At 40.2% G+C, this 25,581-nt stretch overlaps 1 protein-coding gene across 2 annotated transcripts in view; it reads left to right on the top strand.

Annotated features, from left to right (window-relative positions):
* The window catches only part of ALK (ALK receptor tyrosine kinase), a 322,024-nt gene that overhangs the window by 255,324 nt on the left and 41,119 nt on the right, over window positions 1-25,581 (top strand). For both annotated transcript variants that reach the window (XM_032989384.2, XM_042789515.1), the window contains exons 9-11: window positions 5,848-6,017; window positions 16,791-16,885; window positions 18,282-18,425. In XM_032989384.2, the coding sequence (XP_032845275.2) occupies window positions 5,848-6,017; window positions 16,791-16,885; window positions 18,282-18,425 (409 nt within the window). The remainder of the gene's footprint in view (window positions 1-5,847; window positions 6,018-16,790; window positions 16,886-18,281; window positions 18,426-25,581) is intronic.

Below are 25,581 nucleotides of genomic sequence, written 5' to 3'. Positions count from 1 at the left end.
TCACTGCAGAAACATGAACAGTCTGGACACTGATTTTTAGAAAGGCTGTGCTTTGCTCAGCACAAGGGAATCTGTGATAGACCTTCATGCCATATCTGAGAGGTAAAAGCCATGCAAGCAGTTCTGGTTTAGGCTATAAGAGAGAAGGAGAATAACGGAGATGGTGTTGCCTGGATGCTGATGAACTTGAAATTAGCCTTAAGTGTTATTACATGCATCTCTACTACCTTGTGATTGGGAACCAGATTATTTCACTTTTCTGTTAGATTCTGGGTCAAACATTTTAAAAGGATAGTTGTGCTGAAAAACAATGAAAACATATTCCTATGATAGTAAAAGAGCTTTGTGCCTTTGGCTGTGTTTAAAATAATTAAAATCTTTTTCTGATGCTATTTTGACATTTCAACTAGCTATTTCTTGAAAGGCACCGTTATGTTATGTAAGTACTAAACTGAGACAGGCTTCTTTTAAGCCTGAAATTACTTTTTTGAATGTAAACATACTCTCTCTAGAAAGTAAATGTAGTATGTTGATGTAAAACAGTATAGTTGAAGTTTGTTCTCTCATTCAGGTTTATAGATATAAAGATATTTTCATCCTCTGTGGTTATTACTTCAGTTATCCTCTCTATGCAAAAGTGGTGTTGTTTTTTTTTTTTAAAGCATATAAATCAATAATATAAATCATTCCTTGAGTTCATTCTGAGCCCTGTGCTGATACCTGCAGACCATGTCTCTTTTTCTCCTCTATTCCTTGAGCTTTAAATAACTTAGAAGGCTACATGGTAATAACATTGACTCAGACCATTTATGAGCGTGAAAAATGTAATATAGACATGCCTCTAGCACAGCCTTTCATGTGCTTTATTTTGCAGAATGTTGTTAGCATCCTTTTTTTTTTATTTTAAAGTGTTGTTTTTAAAATCTGTACAGCTTATTCACTGTTATCTGTCTTCGTGTTTTCTTGCTTCCTTTGCCACCTGGCTTCTGTGTCATTGGATTAGAGAATATATAATATCTGAAATTTCTTGAAGGCCTGGTAACTCCATAGTACTGTGGCAGCAAAATTATGAACTCTTTCTTTCTCTTTTGCTGTTGTCTTTATTTTTATGTCTGTTTGCTTCCTGAAATTAAGGTGCTTTTATTAGGTTATTGATTTTATAAAAGTAAACATAAGTAAGAAATAATATGAGAATAAATAGCATGAGAATCTGCTCATATAAAATACAAGGTTCCCTCGCCTGCATAGGTATTTTAAAACTATATGATCAGATCAGTAATTTATCATTTTATCATTTACGTAAGATTTTGCTTGCACATCTGAGTCCTAAGCAAAAGCAGAAGTGTCAGCGGACTACAATAGAGCCTGATCTTACACAGTCATTGATCTGGCCCAAAAAAATGGGAACAAGACCTCTTGGTCATCTTTTGTATTCATAAGAGTCCAAGTCTAAATTGCTGAGCAGTCCAAATAGATGTCATTGCTTGTACTGTTGTGTGCAACCATTTCTCATTTCTAGTAATAAAAACGGTATTGCCAATATGATAAACCTCATGCCTCAAACACAGTTCATATTCATGTACAAAACTCACTGAGACTTGTCAAAGGCATCTTCAGCTATTTTCTAATTCTGTGTAAACCATATTCCAGCTTGCAGTTTCAGTTTCTATTCAATGATGACGTGTTTTCCAAGCTTCTTTAATACCTACCTTACATTTACTGGGTCAGTTCATTCACACCTGAAAGCAACTTCTACTGTTTCCTGTCCAGTGAAGAAGACCCAAGATGAGAGTTATGTTTATTCAGAAAATAAATCTCTGTATTTCAAGAATCTGCAGTTCCTGGTCAGGAAAATTTTGAGCAGTTCCTCTGAGCAAGTATTATAGATGGGGGGCATGGGAGCCAAGCAATGTGCTGTCTCACAAGGTGTAAGCCTGTGGTGCAGAGTTGGGGTGTAGGCAGCAAGACAGCCACCATTGGGATTCAACTACGGCGTTTTTGTGGGAGCAGGATGCCTGTAGGCTCTTCTCCATCTTCTTAAAAATACCTTACTCCAAGCCATGTTTGAAGCAGGCTCATCTTTTCCCCCTTTCTGTGATTGCTGGTACTGAAGATGGACAACTTAGCTTTTCCTGCCAGGTAGGACTGTAGTGCTAATAGTCAGGGGCATTGCCACTCAGAAAGGGAGGAAGAAGAAACAGCAGGTCTCCAGAGTGCCACTGAAGAATGTTTTATTTATGCTGCTGTGAGTGTGTATCGTTGGTCCTTAGTCAGACATCTAAGCATCAGATAGATCATACTGGAATATTTCTGTCTGTAAAAGTAGACTCACAGGTATAAGCAGGCCCAAACTTCACTCAGAAGGTTCCCAGTATTTTATTTCTTTTGTGCATAAGAAAGTAAAATGCAAGTCTCGTTTCTCAGGTGGTCTTGAAATTATGCAGCTTGTGCTAGAAAATCTTCCCTCCTTGTTTTTCTTCACCTCTCTGTTCAATCTGTCAAGCCCTGTTGATATTGCTAAGGATTAGTTTTGTTTTCTTTCTTGGATTAATTGAGTCTCCTGTTTGTTGGTTCAGAAATTCCACAAACTCAGGGGCTAAGGGGATTCTCAGAAGACATTGTTCCAGATGGTGTTTGCAGTACAGTGCATGTGACCATCTGACCCAAGTTTTGCCTCAATATGTTGTGTGTTTACCATGGGATCTCTCTCCCTTTAATTTTCCCCAAATCAGTTTAGAGCGTTTCATTTTCTGAGTCAGTGGGTTTGCATATGAACAGCTAATCACCAGCTATGGTGGGTTCTAAAGCCGGAAAGCAAGGTGCCATTGAGCCAGTGTCTACCTGCAATGCTTAATTAATTTCTCAGTGATGTTTCTAGCTTCTGAATATTTTGCTGCTGGTCTAACACAGAGGGAGATGTTTGATGTAAAATGTTAGAGGTATGCCACCAACTGCCCAGATACAGATTTTTCCAAATGTGCCACTGCACTGCTTACAGGACGCATCGTGTATGTAGTACCATCTGCCATCGTTGATGCTGTATTCTGTAGAATAAATGCCAGCCCCATTCGGAAGTCTTTGCTATGGTATCCAGCTCATCATCTGCTCTGGTTCACATCAGCAGGTGTGAAAAGACCTGGACTGTCCCACTGTGAAGCTTAGAAACCATGGAAATCACAGCCAAAAATGCCCATTTGGACACAGTGCCAGTCGATTCACTCAGAGCCAGTTCATTAGAGCCTGCATATTGCACTTTGCCAACGAGCTGATCTCCCACATCTAATGCCAACTACGTTTTTCCTTCAAACAGCTGACATGTGTGCAAAGGCATCCATTCCAATTTATCAATCGCTTCAGCTTTTGCTCTAGTGTTGCATTAATAGCTATCAAAGGCTTGCTCTTTTCTCACTTCTGACCATATAGATGTTGCCTCTTACTGTCTGGCAGATCATCATAAGAGACAGAGGTTTGAGGCTCCTGGTAAAACTTCAGGGCTTTACCTCTCAAATCTTGAACTGTCAAAATGGTACAGTGAAATCACTCCAATTTACCTGTATTAGAAATTTCACATAGTGTTTTACAGCGGAGTTGGCATTAGGGTTCTAAAATTGCTTCACATGTGGACTCTCAGTAAGAGGCGTTGCTTTCCCTGCTATAGGTTGAGTGCTTTAAATGTCCACTGGCATTCCAATGTTATTTTAAAAAAGAAAAAAAAAATGTAGTCCTGATCAGTTTTCTCAAAGGAAATTACTTAACTGGGTTTAAAAGGTATTCCAATGATATTTAAGGGAGAGCAATTTTCACTGTAATTTCAATAGCCTTACTTCATAGGCACTTGAAAATACAAAATGCCCAACAAGTTCTTTCATCTTGGTTGTCACCTGATATTAAGACTATGTATGCACTAACAGTTAGGAGTAGACATGCAGAGAGCAAGTATGAAGGCATCAACCTCCTACACCATAAACATTTGGCAGCAGCCTCTTCCACCAGTGTTGGTTCTGGTGAGCTTGTGGGTATGAATTCCAGTTCCTGGCAGTCCTGCTCAGCTCTGCTTTTTCTCTCTGGTGTCTGCAAGGTGAAAATCCTCAGAATTCATCCTATGGTTTCCACTGTGACATTATGGAAATGAACATGGGAGTCCACAAGTCCTTTCCCAACTTTGGGTGAGAGTGAGCTGGTAGTCAGACTTGAGCAGTGGCTGTGGTCTGGAAGGCCCCTGTGATGGTTTGCTGAACAACTGAAAACCTTACACATCAATCTTGAACTTGTGGTCAAAATAAAGTAGCGAAATGGATTCACGGAGCCATACTTGCATATTGGTTTGTACATCTTAGCAGTGCTCGTGTCATACGTGCTAGCAGTACAACAGACTCTGGCATGATTCCAGGCAAGTGCAGTGATTTTTGTACTGGAGAGAGGGAAGAACCACATCTAGATTCTTCGGTCTCTGTTGTAGTGTTGCAGTACAGTCAAAGTCACTGCTGTCTTTGTAACTTTGGAGACAGGCAGGTGAACTGCACTGTTTACCTAAGTTCATACTGGTAATTAATATAATGGCAATCCAGAATTTTGTTCCACCCACCCTGAAGTTGTGAGCATAAGCTAGGAATAACAGCAACACTGCTGTCCTTTTGATCCCTAAATCTGACGTGGCTGCCAGGACAGAGTTACACCATGAGATAGCAACAGCAAGCGAAATCTAGCAGTTGCATTTTACGCTGAGAAATGGATAAGAATATTCTGTGCTATCAAAGCAAGAAAGTAAGTAATGTTATCAGGTATTCCTGTGTAAAATATAAATTTAGTTCCTAGCCTTCTGACTTAGGTGTTGGCTTTGAAGTGTTAAAAAGCAGAGGGCTATTTCTTAACATGCATGGATGCTAGATACTGTACTAAACACTTTCTTGTGTCCAAAAAATCCATTGTTAGTGAAGCTTTAATAAACTCTTTTCTTCGGCATTCTCACCTCTAAGGGTTATTGAGATGAGACCCAGATCCTGCCTGAAATATATATGTGTATTATATTTATGCTTTTTATCAACAAACAGCTAGCTCTTCTTCTTCCCAATAAAATTAGAAGACTATATTTATATAATAGGGATTCTGACACTAGCCTGATGTGGAAGGGATTGTTTTTCTTTTCATACAGTGAGGGAGAGAAATTCATAAAACGGGAAAACTACATGAAATAAGTTTATATACAGGGATAAATGCACAGAAATGTACTCAATTACATTGAACTTAATGAAAATGTTAGAAAACTGGTTCCCTATGGTATTTTAATTAATTAAAAAACTAAATATTACTGAACTTTAATTGGAAAGTCTGCAGAAGCTTGGAAAGAGGTAAGGAAAAACTGATTTTTGAAAAGAGTATCTGGGGGATGAGGATGTGATTTCTTGTGATGCCTGCTTATTGCAGCTATTCTCCCCGTGTTTTTGCTGCTGCCAGAATCTAAAAGTTTATTGATGAAAAAGTTGTTGGTCTTAACTTGAATCTCTTAGGTGGCATCTTAGGCAAGTGTGATCTTTGTACTGCAGATAGTAGAGGTATTAACATATCCCTTTAAAATTACAGACACATGTGTGAAAGCTAAAATGGAAGTGTTTTGGACTCAATTCCACCAAAAAAGAAGGCCAGTCGTTCCAGTATTAAATAGCATATGCTAAGTATTACAGGCTTCCACATCTGTGGAGTTTTCTAAAGGGATTACATGAGCATAAGGGAGAGAGAATCAACTTTTTGATGAGTAGAAAATAAATAAATGAAAGAAGAGTTGGGTATTTTGTATAACTTTTGGGTAATGTTTGTGATGTTTAATCTCATATGTTCTCTATCTTCTAGCTACGAATGTCATGGCTCATCCATGGTGTCTTACTGGGAAACATATCCCTGGTGCTGATCGAGAACAAGACAGGAAAGGAACAGAGCCAGATGTTCTGGTATTCAGATAACAGCGAAGGTCTGGGAATATGGCAGTGGATGATCTCACCTCTCCCAGATATACTGGATAGGTATGAGTCTCCTCATCATTCTCCTTTGTGGTGACCAGTCATTTCATCATTAGCTCCCTGGCAATGAAAATGGCCAGCGTTGCTCCTGGAAGTTGTTCCCTCAGGGAGAGGAAGCACTTTGTCCCCAGGAGGTATCTTCTGTTAGAGGTGGAGAATGAGAATAACTGAGTATTTAGAGCAAAACACGCAATTTTAGAACTCCTGAGTGGTGGTGGTCTTGGTTCACAAACTGGGTCAATGGGTAGTCTACAGTCTTTATCTCCATTTCATCAACTGGAAATAATCATTCTCCTCACATACTGTTTTATCTAGCATGTTTGATCCTCTTATGTGGTTTTCTAGAATTGGATGTGAGCTCCATAGCTGATTTTTTTCCTGGGTATCAAAGTTCCCAGTGTTCAATGTGTCTAGATCTGAGGATGAAAAAGATGGGAGAAGAACCTGTGCAAAATCAGGCAACGATGCATCTGAACACCTTTGTGTTAGCTGTAGCAGGAGGCGCAGCTTAATAAAGAACTGTCTCAGTTTTGTCTGTATTCTGGCTTTAAGCATAGAAGGTTTATCTGGTAGCATATGCTTAATCTGGTAGCATATGCTTATTTAAAGAGTGTTGTTTTAGCTGTTTCTTACAATTCAACTTCAAGGGAATACTCTTGTTCATTGTTTACTTGTTGTGTGTGCTCTGGCTTATCATGTTTATAGAGAAGACACAGACATACTTCACCTCCTGCTGCCCTGGCCCTTAGGCTGTAAAATGCAACTACAGTCTGTGTCATGAGCACTGGTGTCCTTTGTCTTTTTGGAAAACTGTGCCCTAGAAATAATGGATTTCATTAAGGGATAGTTTGCCTCATAAGAAGTTTGAATAAACATTGTATGAATATGTCTTTTGTCTTGCTGCCTCTTGGGGATGCACGTAGGCTGCAAATACAAGGACACTGCCAACGCTTTGGTCCTGAATGTATAATTAATATGTGTGCGTCAAAGATTTAAAAAATATCAGCATTAGGCTTATTGTGCAGTCACTGCTGAGGTACCATTTGTAAAAATACCTGGTTGCTTCGTTCCCTTCAGCTGTGTTTCCTTTGAAGAATGGTATATTTTGCCATTATTATTTATGTGATTTATTTTCTAATGTTGCCAGGGGAATGTTTTGTACCTGAATTATTCTGTACTCTTATACTATTGCTTTCCTTTAAATTCTCTCTGTTTGCAGAGTCAGGCAGAGAACACTTTGATCTTAGGAGCCAGGCTAGCAGTGGTTCATGTGGAATCACGGATTCAACTGATAACACACTGCTGACTATTATATATAAGGTGATGACACCCTTATTTCACCATTACATACAGAAAAGAACAGCTCAGTTCAGTGTAGGAAGGGAGTTTGTTGGAGATTAAGACATAAGCAAAGAAAACTCTGAAGTTTTGGTGTCTCTTGAAAAGTTTTTGTCCCTATTTATTCACAGAAAGTGCACTATTTTAATTATTTTTTTTCTAAGATTGATTTAGTTTAAACCAGTCCTTCCTGGGAAGGAAGAAGTCTTCTATGAGACTTGGAAATACTGCAGGTGTCTTTCTCACCATCTCAAAACCTGTTTCTTAGGAAATCTGGACTGATGTACAAATTAGGAAGGAACTCTAAGTGTACACCGAAATGGTACTGAGGAGACTGCAGTATATGTACTTCAGAGATAAATGACAGTTTTATTGAACTGTAAGAAGTATTTAATTGATGTGAACGCAATGCTGATGCTGCTGCAAGCTTGCTGTTTCTGTCTTTTTCTAATTGGTTCCTGTGTCAGTAGCTGTGAAGGTCTGTGTTGGAAGAAGCATGATATTGCAGATATTCCTACAGAAGGAGCTGAAACTTTAAATCACCTCACAGAAATAAAGCTCTTGAATAAAGAACACCAGTGTACCAGTTCCACACAAAATATAAAGCACATTCTTTGGTGGTTGGGAAGCTGAATGGAAAGTGTTATTAATAACAAGATAATATGCTCTAAAACTGCTCAAAACCATGCTTGTTCAAAAGCTGCTTAGCCATAATTTCCATGTTTGGCTCATAGCACTTCAAAGAATCATTAGGAAGACTTCCAAGAAATTAGATCAGCTCTATCTTTAGAAACAGACATTTCTTAAATGTTTGATAACCCTCAGGCTGTTGGGTGAAATTATATTTTGGCAGAACATCACAGCTAGAATATTTCAGGTGATTTGGCAGGAACAGAAAGTAGGGAGGAGTACGACAAAGAAGCTAAATTGGGACTGAAGGATGTTAGGGTTCTAGCAATGCATTTGCCTTGGCAGCCCTGGACACATGCTTAATTTCCAGAAGTACAATGAGGAGGGGATTGTGTTCTTTCTTCCCATTTGATCCTTAGGAAAACATCCAATTGCAATTTTACCCAGTGTCAGGTCTTACTTTCTCTGTGTGGACTTAAAAGAGGCTGAACTCCTGGGTTTTTACATCTTACCAAAGTTAGATATCCTTCCTTGTTCTGGAAGGTGTTGGCAAAACATTCTTGAGAGTCAAGCTCATGTGGTGTGAGGGTTAACAGAGCTGTAACCCAATTCCAAATGCTCAGTATCTTCTGGCAGGGGGGAGGAAGGGCAAAGGGCCTGGTGAAGGATATGCCATCAAAGCAGCTACAATTAAAGAAGCTAATTGTGGGCAAAAGCTCCTTGAACTGTTGGTTGAACAGATTGTGCCTACCAGTGGCAAAAGGCAAAGTCTCCAGAGGTGCTGTATTTTAACTTGCCACTTAAATACACTCAACATGAGCTAACAATCCTTGCTGTGCTTCATCTGGCCCCCACAGAGCCATCTACCTCTCCCTGAAGAACATGTTATCTGCAAATCAGATAGTCTGAACAGATGAGTGAAAGCTAGAGAATTGGTCATTTTTACTTACTGGAATTTGCACATTAATGCAGTGCTAAAATATTTGGGTTGAGAGTAGTGTAGAGAACTGTGTTACTGTAAAATTGTTTCATTTGATGGAAAATTACTATTTGTTTTCCAATGATAAATGAGAAGCCCCTGTTGAGGATTGTTCTTTTTTAACGGCACAGAAATGCAAGTAGGAAACAGAGTCTTGAAAGCTCTGTTGTAGTTGGTAGTTCAGGCTTGCTTTTTTTATACGTTTGGTTTTAGTTAGTAAGTAAATGTGAGTTTAAATTATAATAGTGATATAGTCATGGGAATGTGACAGCAAGAGCAAACAGAAGCTTGATGTAATTGAAGATGAGTGATTTGTGTAGCTAATAATTAGACATTCTGTTAGTTTAATAGTATGGTTAAGGTATATCACATAGATAAAATACAAGCACATGTAACAAAGTGATTCGCTGGAGTTTACTGTAAGCTGATGCTTATGGTCACCAATCCACCTAGCAACTTTTGCTAGGTTTGCTATGCAGTGTAAAAGGTGGAAAAGGATTAGCCCTATTAGGCTGAAGCCTGGCTGGAAAATAATGCTTTAAGAAATAAATTTGAATTCTCTTGATTTCTGCTCCCTTGGTGAAGCTGAGGCCAGCCGTGTGGAGCGGCCTGTAGACTAAATTTTCTGTGGGTCCAACTACCACCTGTCTGGAGTTGCCTAGAAGCGGACTGCACATAAGCCAGACCAGACCAGACCAGCTCTGGTCTTTTAAGGCCCATATTCTCTACTAAAAATGTCCTTTTATTTAAAGATTTCACTGATTTGTAGTCAGTCTTAAGTAGCAGTGGCCAGATGGGGCAAGGAGGAGTGAGAGGAGTTTACTTGAGGTCCCTAGAAACTAAATTTTCTGTCATAAGTAGCAGCACTATTTGCCTTGTCACTGATAGCAAGACTAGGCCCTGTGTTCTTTTAACAGGGCAGCATGATCAGAAAGTGAAAAACAATTTTCTTTTGGCCCCATTGTGCTCAAAGAGCTTCAAAATTATTTTCTTGCTCGTGACCTTCTCCTGAACAAAGACTGAGGAATTTTGTTATGTTGGAAGAGAAAACTGTGATTTACCTGGAAGATTGAGTATGGATGTGACCTTCCTGAGGAAGAAAGCAAAAAAGTCTACAGACTTAAGTTACCCCAGAAGGTGATACTCAGTTGCAACAAGTCAAAATTCATGTCCAGAGGATTTTACTTTCTTTATTAAAACTGACTTCTTTAGGTATTCCACACTTGCCGGCTTGCCGGATTTTTATGATCTACACTGGTGCTCATCAGTTTTTCATCTATGTATCAAAGTGGGATTCCCTTTCAGTCCTCAGGAGTGACATCCTTTTTTCTGTCTGGCTCCTTCAGCAGCTCTGATCTCAGTGGCAGACAAAGCATCTGCAGACCCTCTCACTCATTTCTGCAGTAAAAAGAGCAGTAAAAAGAAGTTGTCTTATAGTCATACCATTCTGATATATTTCTACAAGCTGTGGCTAAGCACTATTCTTGTCTAGTAATTTATTCTTGTATTGCTCTGTCTTCCCCTCACACTCCTTTCAGATTTTCTTTCTAAAAAGTCTCTGGGCATCAGGTTTCCCATCAAGGAAGAAAAAGAAAAGGAAAATTCTTGGCAATATTTTGTACCCAGAGGCCTGTTTGTCTTCTGTTACGCTATGAAGAAACAGGGACATACAAGCTAGACATATGTCTCCCTACACATTACCATATATGTATTAATTGGTCGCATCTACACCCAGATCTCTATTCTTTCTTCTTATATCCATCTAACAAGCCTAGCTTCTGTTGCTCTGACGTGGTCCCACATTACTTTGTTAAAAACAGAGTGAGACTTCATTGCCCATATAGCTGCTTTTCTGCTCTGTAGCATTACCTATGACTGCTACTGCCCTCCTTCTGAAATAGCGTTATTCTGCTGATGGCTGTTCTGTTCATCTGAAAAAGGGGGTTTTGGTGATAGTGTGTGCCGAGTACCTGTGACAGATTTTGTACTTGTATGTATTCTGCATGGTTGCCTTTAATAACACCTTTGAATCTCAACCTTTATTACTAGCTATTAAGTAACTTCCTGCGTGGCAATTCTGTCACTGTAACTGGGTTTGGTTAACATGCTTATATTTCTCCAAATAATCTCATTCTACCCAAGTATGTCTTTTATCCCAAATAGTAAGTATTCCTTTGTGAAGTGAGCTAACAATGCATCATTTGTAACAGAGAAGTTAATGGGAACCTGAATGTAATAAGGGTTAGTGACCTGAAACTTCCCCATTCCGTAAGTACCTCGGTTTCAAGCAGGTTCAGCTGTAATTATTTTAGCTAGGTAGAAAGAGAAATCAGCTCCATCAGAGGCAAAACATTACAAGTTATGAAATGGGATCTGTACATACAGGCACGCTGTGATCGTGTCACTGCATGGGGGATTGAGTACAGAGGAGATTAACGTTCAATCTTGGTTAATAATCCCTATCTTTATGATAAAAAGAAAAAAAATAATGATTATGAGCCTTTCTAAAATAATGGCATGGAGACAGCTGCCTGAGCCTGGCTAATGGAAACCTGAATTGTCTGTAGGAGCCAGGGGCAATATTTAGGTGGAATTTGGAGTTTTTACTGAAGGGAGGGAGCTGCAGAATTTGCACAAAATCAGCTTTCTGAAGTCTTCAATTCAAGGAGAATGGTTTTCCTTTCCCTCTGAACAGAAGAGGATATAATACACCCAAAAGCTAACATATCTGTGCAATGAAGACCAAAGGATAGGTGATGTAAGCAGAACAGTTTGTCCTCATGGAGGCTATACCAACATAACTGTAGATGTGTTTTCATATTTTTAGCTCTGTATGTCCCTCTGTAAATAAGCCCCAGATATTTTGGGGGCAACCAGTCTTCTGTTAGGATCAAGAAAAAGATAAGTAAGCCAAAAGAACCAACTGAACAGAAAACCCAGGATGATGTGATGAAGCTCAAATATCGACCACACTGAAATAAAACCAAGATTCAAAGATCCTGAGGAATGGGAAAGATTACAGCCTAGAAGCTTTGTTGTCATCCTGTTTCTGTCAGATTTAACTGAGTTGGAATATGCTTAGTCCTACCTTTTGAGGAACTGTTCATCTGGATTCAAATTTCACAGGTTGGGCCAAAGAATCCAAACCAAAAAAAGCTTATTTGTTATGCCTTTGGTGCCTTTTCTTATCTGTGACTCTGAAGTACTTGATCAGTAGTCACCCTTGAGTGGTTTTTGAATTTATGTAAAACTTGTATCCTTCAGAGAGCCAAGCTGATGTTCCCCAAAGGGGAGATTTGAAATAGGCTTTTTTGTCCACCTGGTACAGCATTTCCCATCTGCCTCAAACAGATTGGAAAATAAAAAAAAAAAAAAAAAAAAAAGGCCTTGTATGAGTTGCATTCACAGCCCAGCTAACACTCAACTCTGCGGGATGTGTAACTTGTACTTCCCAATTGTCATACATTTAAGGAACTTTTTTCTAGCTGTGCTCCTGGGGTCAAGTATGGCAAAAGAAGAGACAGATAAGAAGTAATTCCCACCAGCCCTCAAGTAATGATTTTTCTAATATCCAAGCCATTAAAGCCTTTAGTAGCAGCCATATTTTCATTCTGATGAAGAAATCTAGCTTACAAACACAGATTTATCTGATGAGGATTTGGATTCTCTGTGAGGAAGTTGCTGGAATTTATTAAGCAACAAAGTCATGGCAAACTTGCCAGCAGTTATTTTGCTGCTCCTGTGTAACTGCCTTCAGGAATACTCTTTCACAGCCATCCACCACAGCGTCTGTGTTTGCAGTGAGTATGTCTACACAGTGCTGTGGACCAGTATCTCCGCTGTCTAGGTGCCAGCTGAAGTACTGGATGCGCAGCCAGTATACCCCACTGTGATCTGTGCAAAAATATCAGTGAGATGTTGTCACCTCCGGCATTATACCAAGTCACTGCAATAACATATGCTTCTGGTGTTTCAGTATCAGCTTCCACCAAAGTCAAAGGGAGTTTCATTGATTTCAGGGATCAAACAGAAAGAAAAAAAAAAATGAGGGGGCAAGGGAATGAGATTGTCTGTGGGGTTTTTTCTGTCTCACTGATGTGTGACATTTCCATCTTCAGTTTTGATTAAATTTCCCTTAATTAGCCCATTAAGCTAAAACCACCAAAGCTAATGATTGAAATGCTGGTTAACTGGTGATCTTGTTTCAATGAATTTGAAAGCCATCATATTTCTAAATTAATAGTGGCATTAAATTGGAGAAGAGAAAAAGATGAACTATTTGTTGCAGAAATGCTGGTCTCAAGAGAAGGTTTGTACTGAAACTGCCTTCATATTAGAAAAAAAAATCAGATTAATAGGCAACCAGAGCAGCACTGATGGTCCTAACAGTGTTTAACATTCACATGATTTTTGTATTTTGGAGGCATTCCTGTAATTTTTGTCATCCCTGGTGAACTTCAGGAAACTTCTCAAGTGTTCTGATCCCAGTGCTCCTGCAGGTGAAATCAGCAGGGCTGTCTCTTAACTTGAATTAACTGTAAATAAAAGTAAAAAGCAACCTTTTGTGTTCTTATATGGGCACGTTCAATGGCCCTCCCTTCAATGACAGAAATATTGGTTTCTATCACACCTTCCTATTCTTAGGGGCTGAACATTTGTTAATTCTCATAAGAGCAACCCTTTATTGTCTGAAGAGGCGTGACATGAACAGTGCATCAGACAATAACACCTTGGGGCCTGAAGCTGAGGTTCTGCTACAAAAGTTGCCTGAAGCTATTTTCAGAAGTATTCAGTTGTCTGGAGGTACAAAGAATGTGCATAGTGGACTTTGCAGAAGTATCTATCTCTTCTTTTATGCAACCTGAGGTAAATTCTGCTGAAGTGACAGGGAAAGCTGACATGAAGGAACTGCTTATTTGTCTTTCTAATTCATTTCCCACCCTCAGTTTAGCACCTTACAAACATAAATACACATCAAAATGTCCACATATTCAAGTCTCATATAGTGTGCACTCCCAGGAAACAGGCTGAAGGTGGAATGCATCAGAGACTCAGTTCCAGTGGTCCCTCTGATGTAACAGCAAGGTTCACTGTGTGCAGGGCATTGGTTTTCAGATACAGGCAACTGAAAGACATGTAGCTGAATCCGTTTCCACCCTACCTTTTCCTGGAGGCTTCAGCAGCACACATCAGGGAGGAAGAAGCTTCCACTGAGCTATGGCCTGTAGTTTACAGCCCAAGGTAAGGTTCTGGTTCTCCATAACATACCAGACTGTAACCTGTGGAGGTTCAGGACCTATTTCACATATGGTTCAGTCATCTCTGCTGCTGGCACAATAACTTACAGGAAAAAGTAGATCAGAGCCCACTTTGTCCAACAGCTTTTGTTTAAGGCTTACATGACATGTCTTGAACTGAACAGCTTATTTTTATGCTAGAGCTTTGAAGTGTTGTGGGATGTCAGCTGTGGAGCAAATGAGGGGAGGAGGCAGGGGGAGGACAGCAGATGTAGTTGGAAGCCAGTTTAATATCCAAGGATTTGATGTTCCTTCCAGTTCTCCTCCTAGGCATAGCTGTAATGGGTTTCAGGTATACCAACTAAGAACTGGGAGGCTTCTAGGAACATCCGACTGCAGTTGTACTTCGTATGGGTTGGAAAGGCAAAAAATATGCTTTTGTGATCTTCAGATTTGTTTGGATGAGTTTCCACCTTTTGAGCTGGTAAAGATGAATCATTTAAGAAGGAAATTGATGTCTTTCTGTTTGGAGTTCCCTTTGGTGCTAGGGATAGTCTTCCTTCACCGTATCCACTGTTCTTTATGTCAATCACCTGCTCTTTCATAGCAGCTGCTCATGTGTTTCAAACATAAAAAGACCATTTTAGAAAAGTCTCTCCCTATGTCCAATACATTATCTCCAAGGACCAAGAAATTTCAGTATTGAACCAGCATTGTTTTGCTCTACCAGAAATAAAGAAGGAGGAACATAGTAGCTATATCAACTCTTTTCTGTTGTAAATGGGCTGTATTCTGTTCTAAACACTTTGCACCTTTCACAGGCTGCCAGGAGTTTTTTCTGTTGGAAGATTTTGCTTTGGTTGGGTCATCTTTTCTGACCCCATCTGTAGCTTAGCAAGAACACCAGTTGCAGAAGACAACACTTAAATCTAGATATCCTCAAAAGGCACAGATAACCCCAGGGTCTGTTTTAGCTTACGCCAAACCTCACCATCATCTCTGGTGGTGGATGCTGCGCTGTATTTGAGAACAACATGGAAGTTGGTTACATTTGTTGACAGAGTCAGGAGGCTGAAACGCTCAAAACTCTTATTCAAAACACACAAACATGCTGTCCCAAAGTAAATATACATATAAGCAGAGAAACTTCACATGAATTTTGTTTTGTGAGGTTGGTTTCTTGGTAAAGGAGAGGTAGATTTTAAAAACAGTAGGAGGCAATGGGACTAATATAAGATTACTGACAGTAAACAAAAAGCATAAAGAAAATATTTTAGACCCAGAAGTATGCATAAAGTATTAGAGTCTCTGAGAAGAAAAAAATTCTGCTGGTGTTTAGATTCTTGCTGCAGTGAAGCAACGGGATTTCTGCAGCCTTTCTGAATAAATAGGGTTGCTTCTCAAAAATACCTTGTTCTATCATCAGTTTTTCATCTGAATTGGCACACCTGCAAGAATTCACGTTTTGGCTAAACACTTATGTCTAAAAGGCAGAGCAGGAACCATCAGCCATAAATCTACATTAAAGAGACCCATGAACAGCTTAACTTCTGCTGGTATAAAACATCAAGATACAACAGAGAATGAGATTTAAATAATATTTCATATTCTCTTGCAGCTTATTCTACAGTATATGGTAGTTTCATGTTTTTATAGTCTTAATGCAACCTCTCACCATTGTACCTGACTTTTGGGCCGTGGTCAGCTGCTTTCAGAAATTGTTCTCCCTCCTAAGCAGAGTGTTATGATTTTATGTGGCAGATATGCATTGGGAGAACATGAACTTGCTAAGCTAAGAGAAAATCTAAATCCATGAGTGCACTAAATTAATGAGTGGTCAATATACTATCAGATTTTAAGTATTTGGTTGTGGGTTATTTTTGCTCTTCCTGTTGACTTGTAATATCACTGAGGGTGAATTTATAGTGATCTTTCTTCTGGTAATGTAGGAGTGGCAGAACTTCCGGGCAAAAGCCAGCTGAGAGTGTGGAAGTGATTTAAAGCAAACCTGCTCAGCTCCTACAAGGAGATAATGAGTTCTGCTCTTCCTATGGAATACCGAGTGTCAGTTCCTCTCTTTTGTGACTGCCAGGACTGTTAGATGTCCTTTGCTTCCTACAGGGTGGATCAACACCAAATACTTTCTAAATTGGTTTCAACCTGTGATTGCCAGTTCCTTTTAGAAACTCCAGATGACTTCAGGAGCCCCAGCCTGCTTGTTTTCCTTAACACTTTAGGGTGTAAATCACTTGTAAGAATAAAATCACTTAGGTGTCTGATTTTTTTTTTGTGCCAGAAGCCAGGGGACTTTATTTTCTGTCCTCATACACACACACACACATGCACCTGCTTCAGGTTGTATAGCTCTGGAGGGAAGAGAGGATGTATTCTTTTTTCTGTGTACCTATATTCATATAGAACTCCCCTCCTCAGGTCACCTTTGCTTGTTAGGGGTGAGGATACATTCTCTGTCAATTTAATATTTTGACATTATGAGTTTTTTTCCTCCATTCTAAAACTGTTCTAATTGTGAAGAGCTCCAAGTTTTGTTTCTTTAACAGAGTTTAATCCCTGTTCTTCCAATCTGTGCAGGTTTTGGTTTCAGATCATCGTTTCCTGGGAAGAAGGATCTGATGCCATTATTGCTTTTGACAATGTCTCCCTTAGTCTGGACTGTTATTTAACAAGTAAGTTTTCCTTCTATCTGCAAGTGACTTGTCTTTTATTTGCCATGTAATTGAAATTTGGAAAGGGGTTGAAACTGTGGGGAAGGGATTGGGTGTTGTTATCTTCAAAAGTCTCTGGAAATGTAAAGGTATATTTCAGAAATAACTGTGCGTAGCTGGCGGAGACCGCTCAGATACATACCTTATTAGTGGAGCCAACCAGTGAATCGGTTCCGAGTTTGGCAGTAAATGGGTAGTAAGACATATGGTGTGGGAGAGTCAACTTCCAGCTGAGACAGTAGCATCACCTATCCACCCAGGCTGATGCAGAAGCCAATCTGCGATTATAGAGTTCCACATGACCTGGTTTGCTGTGTGACAGTTATCAAAATGAATGGCAGTTGGGCTCTGGCTAGGAAAAGACAGTCATCCTGTGATTGACACTAACTTTGCAATAACATTGGGCACAATACTCCACTTAAATTAGAACAAGGTTATTTTATTTGGACTGACATGCATTTAAGTCTGAATCAGAAACTAGGATCTTCACTCTCTCCTACTCTTGGGAAAAATTTGGATTCTGGTCCAGACTTTGTGATTGACTGGCCTTTAGAATATGCCCAGTCTATACCTCTACTGCCAGATTTCACCCCGTTTAGATTTTTATTGAACATTTGTGTCTGGTTCATCTTTCATAATCTCATGCATGGTGAATTGCTTAATTTGTAAATGTGTTCAATGATCTGTCACTCTATACCTCAGACCAACAACTTACATGAGGATTGGACAATTGCTGCTTTGAACACATGAAATTTCTACGTTGGGTTGAGCAGTAGAATTTAAGTGTGCTCTTCCATCTCCTGGGCTTAAAGCTACAACCTCTGTAGACCTGTTCAGACTGAAAACCTCTAAGCCTCTTCCTCATCCAACATCAGTCAGAATGTTTCATCTACTATGGATTATATTAATTTACATTGGCTGGGGTATGGGTCTTTCCATTTATGCAGTAATACCCCCCTGGCTTCTGTGCATAAGTACAATGTATCTCAGGTTCCAGTATTCTAAAGAGATCTAAGAATTACTATGTAATTAAAAAAGATTGCACATAGTGTTACTGGGTAAAAGAGAAACTTTCTAACAGTTGCTAAAGATTGTGTTCTGTATTTCTGCTTTGTGTCTTCATTCACTTGCTGTTTTGCCAACGACATATTCCTGATTATTTTAATTTTGCCACAGTTCCCATAACAGCAATGGAAAGTCAATCTGCCCTTTCCTTTTAATAGTGTTATCTCCTGTGGCTGCAGGCTCTTATTCTCAGCAGAGAATCCTGCAGCCCTTAATTTAGCTTCAGTTTTGGATCACATACTGATTCAGCCACCCTTAATGATAAACCAATCTGTGACTTCTTGTTTTCTAGTCAGTGGAGAGAAGACACCTCGAGGTACCACTCCAGACTCAAGCAATTTGCTCACCAGTAGAGGTGGCCAGAAGAAGTTTGGATGGGAACAAAAGCTTCTGGGAAATCTCCAACTCAACACTGCCCCTATTTCTGGTCCAGCAGGTAACTGTCTGATCTGAGAAGCATTTTCAGACAGCAGAGATTTCCAACTAGTACAGACTTCAGTTAGATGTGACTAAATGCAATATGATTCCTTTTTTTTTTTTTTTTTCACCAAAGCCTTTGTTCAGAGCTTTTCCCAAGTCCCTTACAAACAAAACAAAACAAGCTTTAGAAAGCAATTACTCTAGCTATTAAATGTAACTTGGACTTTGGTTGCAAGCAGGTAAAAGAAAGAACCGGAGGGAGCCTCTTCTTGAAGTAAAAAGTGCTTTTAAACTGTAAGACAGGTTTATTTGGTGTTGTGGTCATATAAAAATAGACAGGAATCAAAGCAAAGTGACGGAATTGACTGAGTAATCTGAACACCCATCTCTAGCTAATACAGGCTTGGTATGAAATAACATAGCTTCGCTTTTTCAGTAATATTTTCATTGCCCATTTGAAAGAGTACCACATTGGACTTTGTTTTAAAAATATGAGTTAGAAATGTCAGTCTTGTATGGTTAATGTTGTTTCATTCTCCCCTTTCCCCCACCTCCTCTTTCCAGCTTAACTCTAGCGTTGTGGGGCAAATAGATGCAAGATTTCCCTTCCCTCCTCCTCACATGACCAGCTCCTAAATGTTTGTCTCTTCCCTCTCCCAGGCTTGCCCACACATTCACAATATCTGTTTTGGCCTCTACATGTGCATTTCTATTTCAACCTGCTTCCCTCCCTCGTCCTTGCCAGCTTGGATTCTTGATCTGATTTAGGTGGCCACAACCTCCAGCCTACCTGGGGGAGCAGGACTGACCATGGAAGTGAGGGGTGACTACAGGAGAGACAAGCACTTTCCATAACTGCCACCCTCAGCATTGTGTGCAGTTGTTTCTCCCCACTTAGGGCTAGCCAATTTGAAATATTGGCTAGCCTGCCAATTTGAAATACCAGCCCTTTTAAGGTAGAGAACAGGAGCTTGATTGGTATATGCCTCCTTTACTTTGTCAGTAAGCCCAGGGAGTTGTTTCTGCTGCCTCCATTTCCACTCCTATATCTTAGAATGACTTCTTTGAGTCTGTTCTATTCTAGGTTATGTTTCACTTTGCTACCTGCAGCGTATTGTTGAAATACATGAACTAGTGTTGTTAGCTCTGATACCAGCAGCAGTCTGGTCAGTGTGGTCAAAAGCTCCAGACAGCCTTCAAAGCCTGCCTGAAAAGCTGGATGTATTAGCCCACTCCATGCTGCCACAGCAGAGCAGCTGCTGATACCTGAACTCTCTTGTGAAGTGAGCTCTGGCAGTGGAGGCTGACGATACAGTCTGTGGTACAGGCCAAGAGTTGCCATCAAGTGGAGTGTATTGATATTTTATGTACTGATCATCATACAGCAAGAAAAATGCAGGAGTACTGACAGAGGTCTCAGGAGAATGAGACAGGGAATAAGCCCATCTGAGGAGATGCTGGGCTGGGCGGACCTGTGCTTTAGCTATAAAGGTTGTGTCTAGCTCTGTTACAGATGTCATGTGTGAGCTTGGGCTGGTCTGTCGTCGTTTGAGCCTACTCAGCAGCTAAACACCACGTAGTCGCTCATCCACCCTCCCCCCACTCGGGAACGGGGAGGGAATCGGAGGGGCAAAGGGAGACTCGCGGGTGGAGATAAAAACAGTTTAATAACAGTGACAGAACAATACGGTGACAGCAGGATCAGCGGGTAACGTACAACACAGCTGCTCACCTCCCGCCGACCGACACCCACCTGCTCCCGGCCGCGATCCCCAACACAAAGGCCCCGCGGCCACGCCCCCGGAAGTGAGAGCCCCGCCCCGCCCACTCCCGTCTTTATATAGTGAGCGTAATGTCACGTGATATTGGATATCGGCCAATCCGGGCCCAGCCCTCCAGCTGTGCTCCCCCGCACGCAGGTGAGGGCTCTGGGGAGCCCCTGGGGTCTCAGGGGGCTGCAGCTCCTCCCGCCGCCAGACCAACGGGAGCTCTAGGCCAGCCCCAACCAGGACGTGGTCACAAAGGTATAATTTCCAAAAAGACCTTTACGTCCTCTTCAAAGATCTTTTGAAATGTATCCTTCAATATCCGTATCTCTGTTTCCTGCCTGTAAGTGGAGCCACCTTTTACTTTTAAGTGTTTTCAGTATTGCTCTTAGGTCAGTGATCTTGTGGTAGGATCCATACGCAGGTATAGTTTGTGGACTTCTGGCTGACTTTCCATAAGAATGTCAATGCTTAGGTGGTGATGTAGTTCTTTCAGGTAGCTGTACATTTCCTTCCAGGGTACCTACTGTTTTAGTCACACAAAAAACATTGGATGATATGTTCGGATTGGAGTATGGCCTGAAGTTTGAATGCAAAGTTAACGTCAAGTGTGGGGGGGTGTAAAGTATATGGGTGTTAGGCTAGAAATCTTGTGGCTATAGGTTTCTTTGAGAATTTTGTTACTTCCTGCTTCTTACTAGACCTGAAATGATGGAACATCTAGCTCTTCTGCTCCCTGTCCTATCTGATGAATGCAATTTAAAGAAATGCTTGGATAGTAGAAATAATGGGAGTCAGATTGCATTGAGGTAGAAGAGAAGATCACAGACATACTTTGAGCAACTAAAATAATCTGTTATCACCTTGGAGTGAAAATTCAAGGCAATTCCTGTGGTATCTAAGTCAGCTTGCCTAATTTCTGGGCCTGATCCTCAGTCCTGTTCATGTTCTGTCAAAAATTGTCTCGAATCCTTGAGGTTTGAAATCACTCCTACAGCAGTTTTCTTCCCTTTGTGCCCTCAGTGTAGACAGGAGAGAAATAAGAGAAGTTAAGCTACAGCTTCTTGCAGTGGGAATTCATTGCATTTCTGAGGGTCTCCACAGCACTGAATCACCTTTTTCCTTTGTGTTGCTGAGTCTCTGCTCTCAGTAAACACTACAGTTGCTTGTTCGGTCCCTGGGCTATGCATTTTACCCAGCTTTAATCTTGTTTCTTTCTGCATCCTGTAATGCATTTAAGAAACCTCAGGCTGAGTCTGTCAAGGCCTTTACTTTGATGGCACTGTTGTATGCGTGAACCAACAGCATCAGTGCCACCCTGAAGTCCCAAAGACTGCACTGACCAATATGAGCTCAGCCAAAAGTAATTACAGCTAATGTGATCTTTGGCTTTTGTGATGGATCACATGCTATAATATTTCCTTCTTAAGAAAACATATTAAAACAAAGAACTGTGTTTCTGTAGCTGAGGAGACAACAGGATAATAAAATGCCCTTCTCAAGTCCCCAGGCCAGCTCAGCCTACGCGGCAGGAAGTACAAGCTCAAAGACAGGTACCAGTTTGTTTACGTGTAGGTAAATCCAAAGAAGCTCTATTGCTTTCAAGGGTATGGGCCTCAGTTTTCTCCTTTGTAACGGAGAGAGACCTCTTACATGCACTTGCTGGTTTTGCCTGTGCTTGGAAATTCGTTTTCAGCAGAAGCTATAGTCATCACCACCAGCCTCCCTGTCCTCTCTGTTCTCAGGCCCTGTACCCAGAGAATTACTTCTTCAGCCTTGCCATTGCTTGTCTTGGCTTTGCATGCCTCCAGGATATGTACCCCAAAGGTTCAAAACACAAAATGCAGCCACACTGTGAAAGACCTAAAGCTTCCAGAAATCTGTTAACCTCTGTCATGTGTCACACAGGGGATGATGAATGCTCTGTGTAGAATAAGGCCCCAAATTGCTACAACTAATGTGGTGGTAGTGCTCTTTCAAGTTTCTTGATGATGACCAGGAGCAACACAGAAAAATTCCTGTATGTTTCAAGTTACACAGTTGCTTGCAGTTGCAAGGTGGCCATTACATGGGTGATTACAGAGCAATGCAAATGCTTTCCTTTTCAATTAATGACATGTTATTTGGTCAAATGTCAGATTCGTTCTGAAAGATTGCAGGTACAACTTAATTCTAGAAGAAGCCTGCAAAAAAGTTGTAAGAAAACCTGTATATACCAGAAGATTGAAGCAGCTTTAGTGGAACTAGGATTTTTGATTTAAATGGTGAAGTCTGTACAAAAGGCTGTGTGCTGTTTATTTTGATGTGAACCAAGCTTACGTTGCCTTTGTTTTTAAATTTATTAGGTATTAGTTTAAGTGAAACTGAAAGCCACTGAAACTGTAGCATCCCTCTACAGAGAGTTTAACTACCAATTAAAAAGCCAATTTATATCAAACCAATGCAATTTCCTTTTATAGACAAGGCTAGAATATGGGAAATTCAGGCCTATAAAGATACAGTGAACAATAATGAGGAACTCTAGGTAAACAAATTACTATTATGGAAACTGGAGGAGACAAAATAGGATTCTCAGTAGGCAAAAGGAGATAACAAGACACAGAGCAATCAAGCTTTAATTAAAGATTTCTGGTGCTTCTGTATAGGCTGTAAATACTATGAGGATAGCCTCTCTTTTGATGTTTCAGCTTCTTATCTGTCCCACTGACAACTTACCTGTGTCAGGGCACATAGTACAAAACTGGTGTGTTGTGAAGTGTACAAAAAGATTAACCATTTTTCCCCTCAAGTCTTGCATTGTTTTATTCCATCTGATCTGCATAACCACCAGCTATTGTGTGACCATGGTTTCTTGTATGGAAACTGTCATCACATCATTTTCTCATCCAGACTGGATTACTGTTTTCCTTCAGCTCTGTTTGCTTCCCCACAACACTTAGTGCTTACACAGATTTTGTCTTTTCCATCTGGGAGAGTTCTCTTATGAGTACTTACACGGCTGTTTCTCGGAAGAACTCTGAGTCACATTAGTTAATCAGATGAAGGAGCTGAAAGGAACAGCGGACCGAGCATTAAGTAAAAGAAAATTACATTTGGTTGCTCTTTGTGTGCAATTATACTAACTGAACTGTTGGCATAATGCAATAAAGGTATCTGCAGAATTGTATTTTTGTATTAAGCATCAGTTAACACAGTGAATAACAGCTCAGTGCCCTCCCCCCAACAAAAGTAGCATCCTGAACAGTAATGGAAAATGTTCAGAGATGGATAGTGGGATCTCAGATTACGTAGGCATGAATTTCTTTATTGCAGTGTTTACACTTGCTTTCTCTGTAGGATTGAAAATAGCAGAGGTACAATACTGAACATCAACATACAACCAGATCCCAACATAGCGAAGTTGAATTGGCATAACTGCTCTCCAGAGTTAATCATACAATTGAAATAAACAGGGCAATTCATACATTTTAGACCTAAATTTTAAAGCTGCCCAATCTTAAGAATAGAAGTTTAAATTGTGCAGAAACTGCTGTAAATCTCAGGAAAGGTTTTGAAGTAATTTTGTCACCTCCACCGAACCTGGTCTTTCTTATCTAACATGCATTTCTACTACCTTTTGTAACTGTGAACAAACAAATTCCCGAAAGTTAGTAGCATGTCTCACTTAACACCCGTATGGAAGACTCCTACTGTCTCTTCAAGTGAAACATAAAAGAGAAGATAAATTAATTTTCTTCATGCTGCTTTGTTAGTTTCTGGTTCAGGAGGTAGCAAGAAACAAGCCATTCTCATTGCTGTTCAAAGCCAGCAATGCCCTTGCCCTGCTGTACTGACCATAGATAATTTCCTGCAAGGATGCCCTGATAGTGTTCCTTTTATATGAACACTTAAGAAAAAACTAAAGCATGAATCAAGCTTTGAGTATTTCTTTGAAATGATACTCAGGATCAATCTGGTATGCATTTGTCATCACTGCAGATGCTGCTCTTGTTGAACTGAAAAACACGTCCAACTCTTCCATTGCCACCCTCAATTCAGAAATGCAAAGACAGAGGTAGAAATAGTAACTCCATAAATAGATGAAAAGCTGGCCTCCTCTGAGTCTAGCTGTACCTGTGTAACTCATTCTGGTATTGCTTGTAAGACTCAATAATTTCTATGATCATTTTATATCCCATTAATATAACTGTGTAGACACATTTAACAGTTCAGGGACTGTGATTGTGAGCACAGCCTAGTTCTGCCATTTACCATCATCTTTCAAACCCCTACCCCACCCTATTAATCTCAGGCAAAATTAATCCTGGAAAAAGTAATAATCTCAAATTAATGCTCACATGACACTGTTAAACAACAGAACCCAGAGCAAAATTCAAAGTTTTTTCCTTCCTTACAACATTGAACATATTTCTCATATATGCTTGTAGTATAATTTTCCTGCAGACTTTGAGCACAGACCAACCCTGGAATTACTGATAATGAATAACTGAGGTTGTTCATGCACAGAGTGAAAGGTATATCCCTCCACACAGACCATGGTGCCAGTGGCAGCTAAATGTTATTGAAGATTAAGATGGGAAGTTTCCTGTAAGCCTCTGATTTCCCATATTGGCCAAAGATTGTAAGGGAGGTTGTGAATGTTTTTGCAAATAAATGAAGTAAGTGTTCTGCTTGTTACTGGCATCAAGTTTGATGACATCTGCCTTAGAGGAAGAAGTAAAATGATCTCCCTGAGGGACGACGAACAGAAATGAGCCTTTGAGCCTCCGGCCTCCAGAAGTTTATACACTGGGGTTCTTATGTCCCTGAATCACAAGATGTTATAGCCTTTAATAATGTGGGTTTTTTGTTTTTTTTTTTTTTACTCTATTGGAAGTAGGAATAACCTCTTGGCCTGAATAGACGTTGTGGCAGTAAGTTCCATGAAGTGCCTACGTGTTGTTTTAAATCACTGATGCATTTCACGAGTGCATTGCTCTAGGTTCCAAAATAAGCCAAGTAGCGTGGTGCTTAGTTGGTAATTTTTCTCAAATCACAGTAAAGTTTTGGTTAGGAATGAATTGAACCTCAGTTCAAACCAGCTGAATTTAACAAATGCCAGTTAATATATTTAGGCCCTTGAGGTATAGCTAAAATGCCTATGTCTGTTTTGTGATATGGAGTTTATGTGCTATATGTGCCAGTGAAATTCCTTTCTATGTTAGAAGTACAAATGTGCTTTAGGCTTTGCTCCACTGTTTTTTCTTCGTTGTTGCTGGTTGTTATTTGCAGCAGTGCTTGCAGCAGTGCTGCCTTGGGCTGCAAGTAGTAACAGAGCTTCAAATGAATTAGTCATTTTAAGTCTTGTGGGGGTTTGTTCTTTTTGTTTTCCAAGAGCAGGACATCACTCCCCTTAACCGTGGCTGA

The sequence above is a fragment of the Tyto alba genome, unplaced genomic scaffold, assembly GCF_018691265.1.
Source record: "Tyto alba isolate M040663 unplaced genomic scaffold, T.alba_DEE_v4.0 Super-Scaffold_16, whole genome shotgun sequence".
Classification (NCBI taxonomy): domain Eukaryota; kingdom Metazoa; phylum Chordata; class Aves; order Strigiformes; family Tytonidae; genus Tyto; species Tyto alba.
The sequence above is the reverse complement of the archived record's forward strand: the minus strand, read 5'-3'. Positions and strand labels throughout refer to the sequence as shown.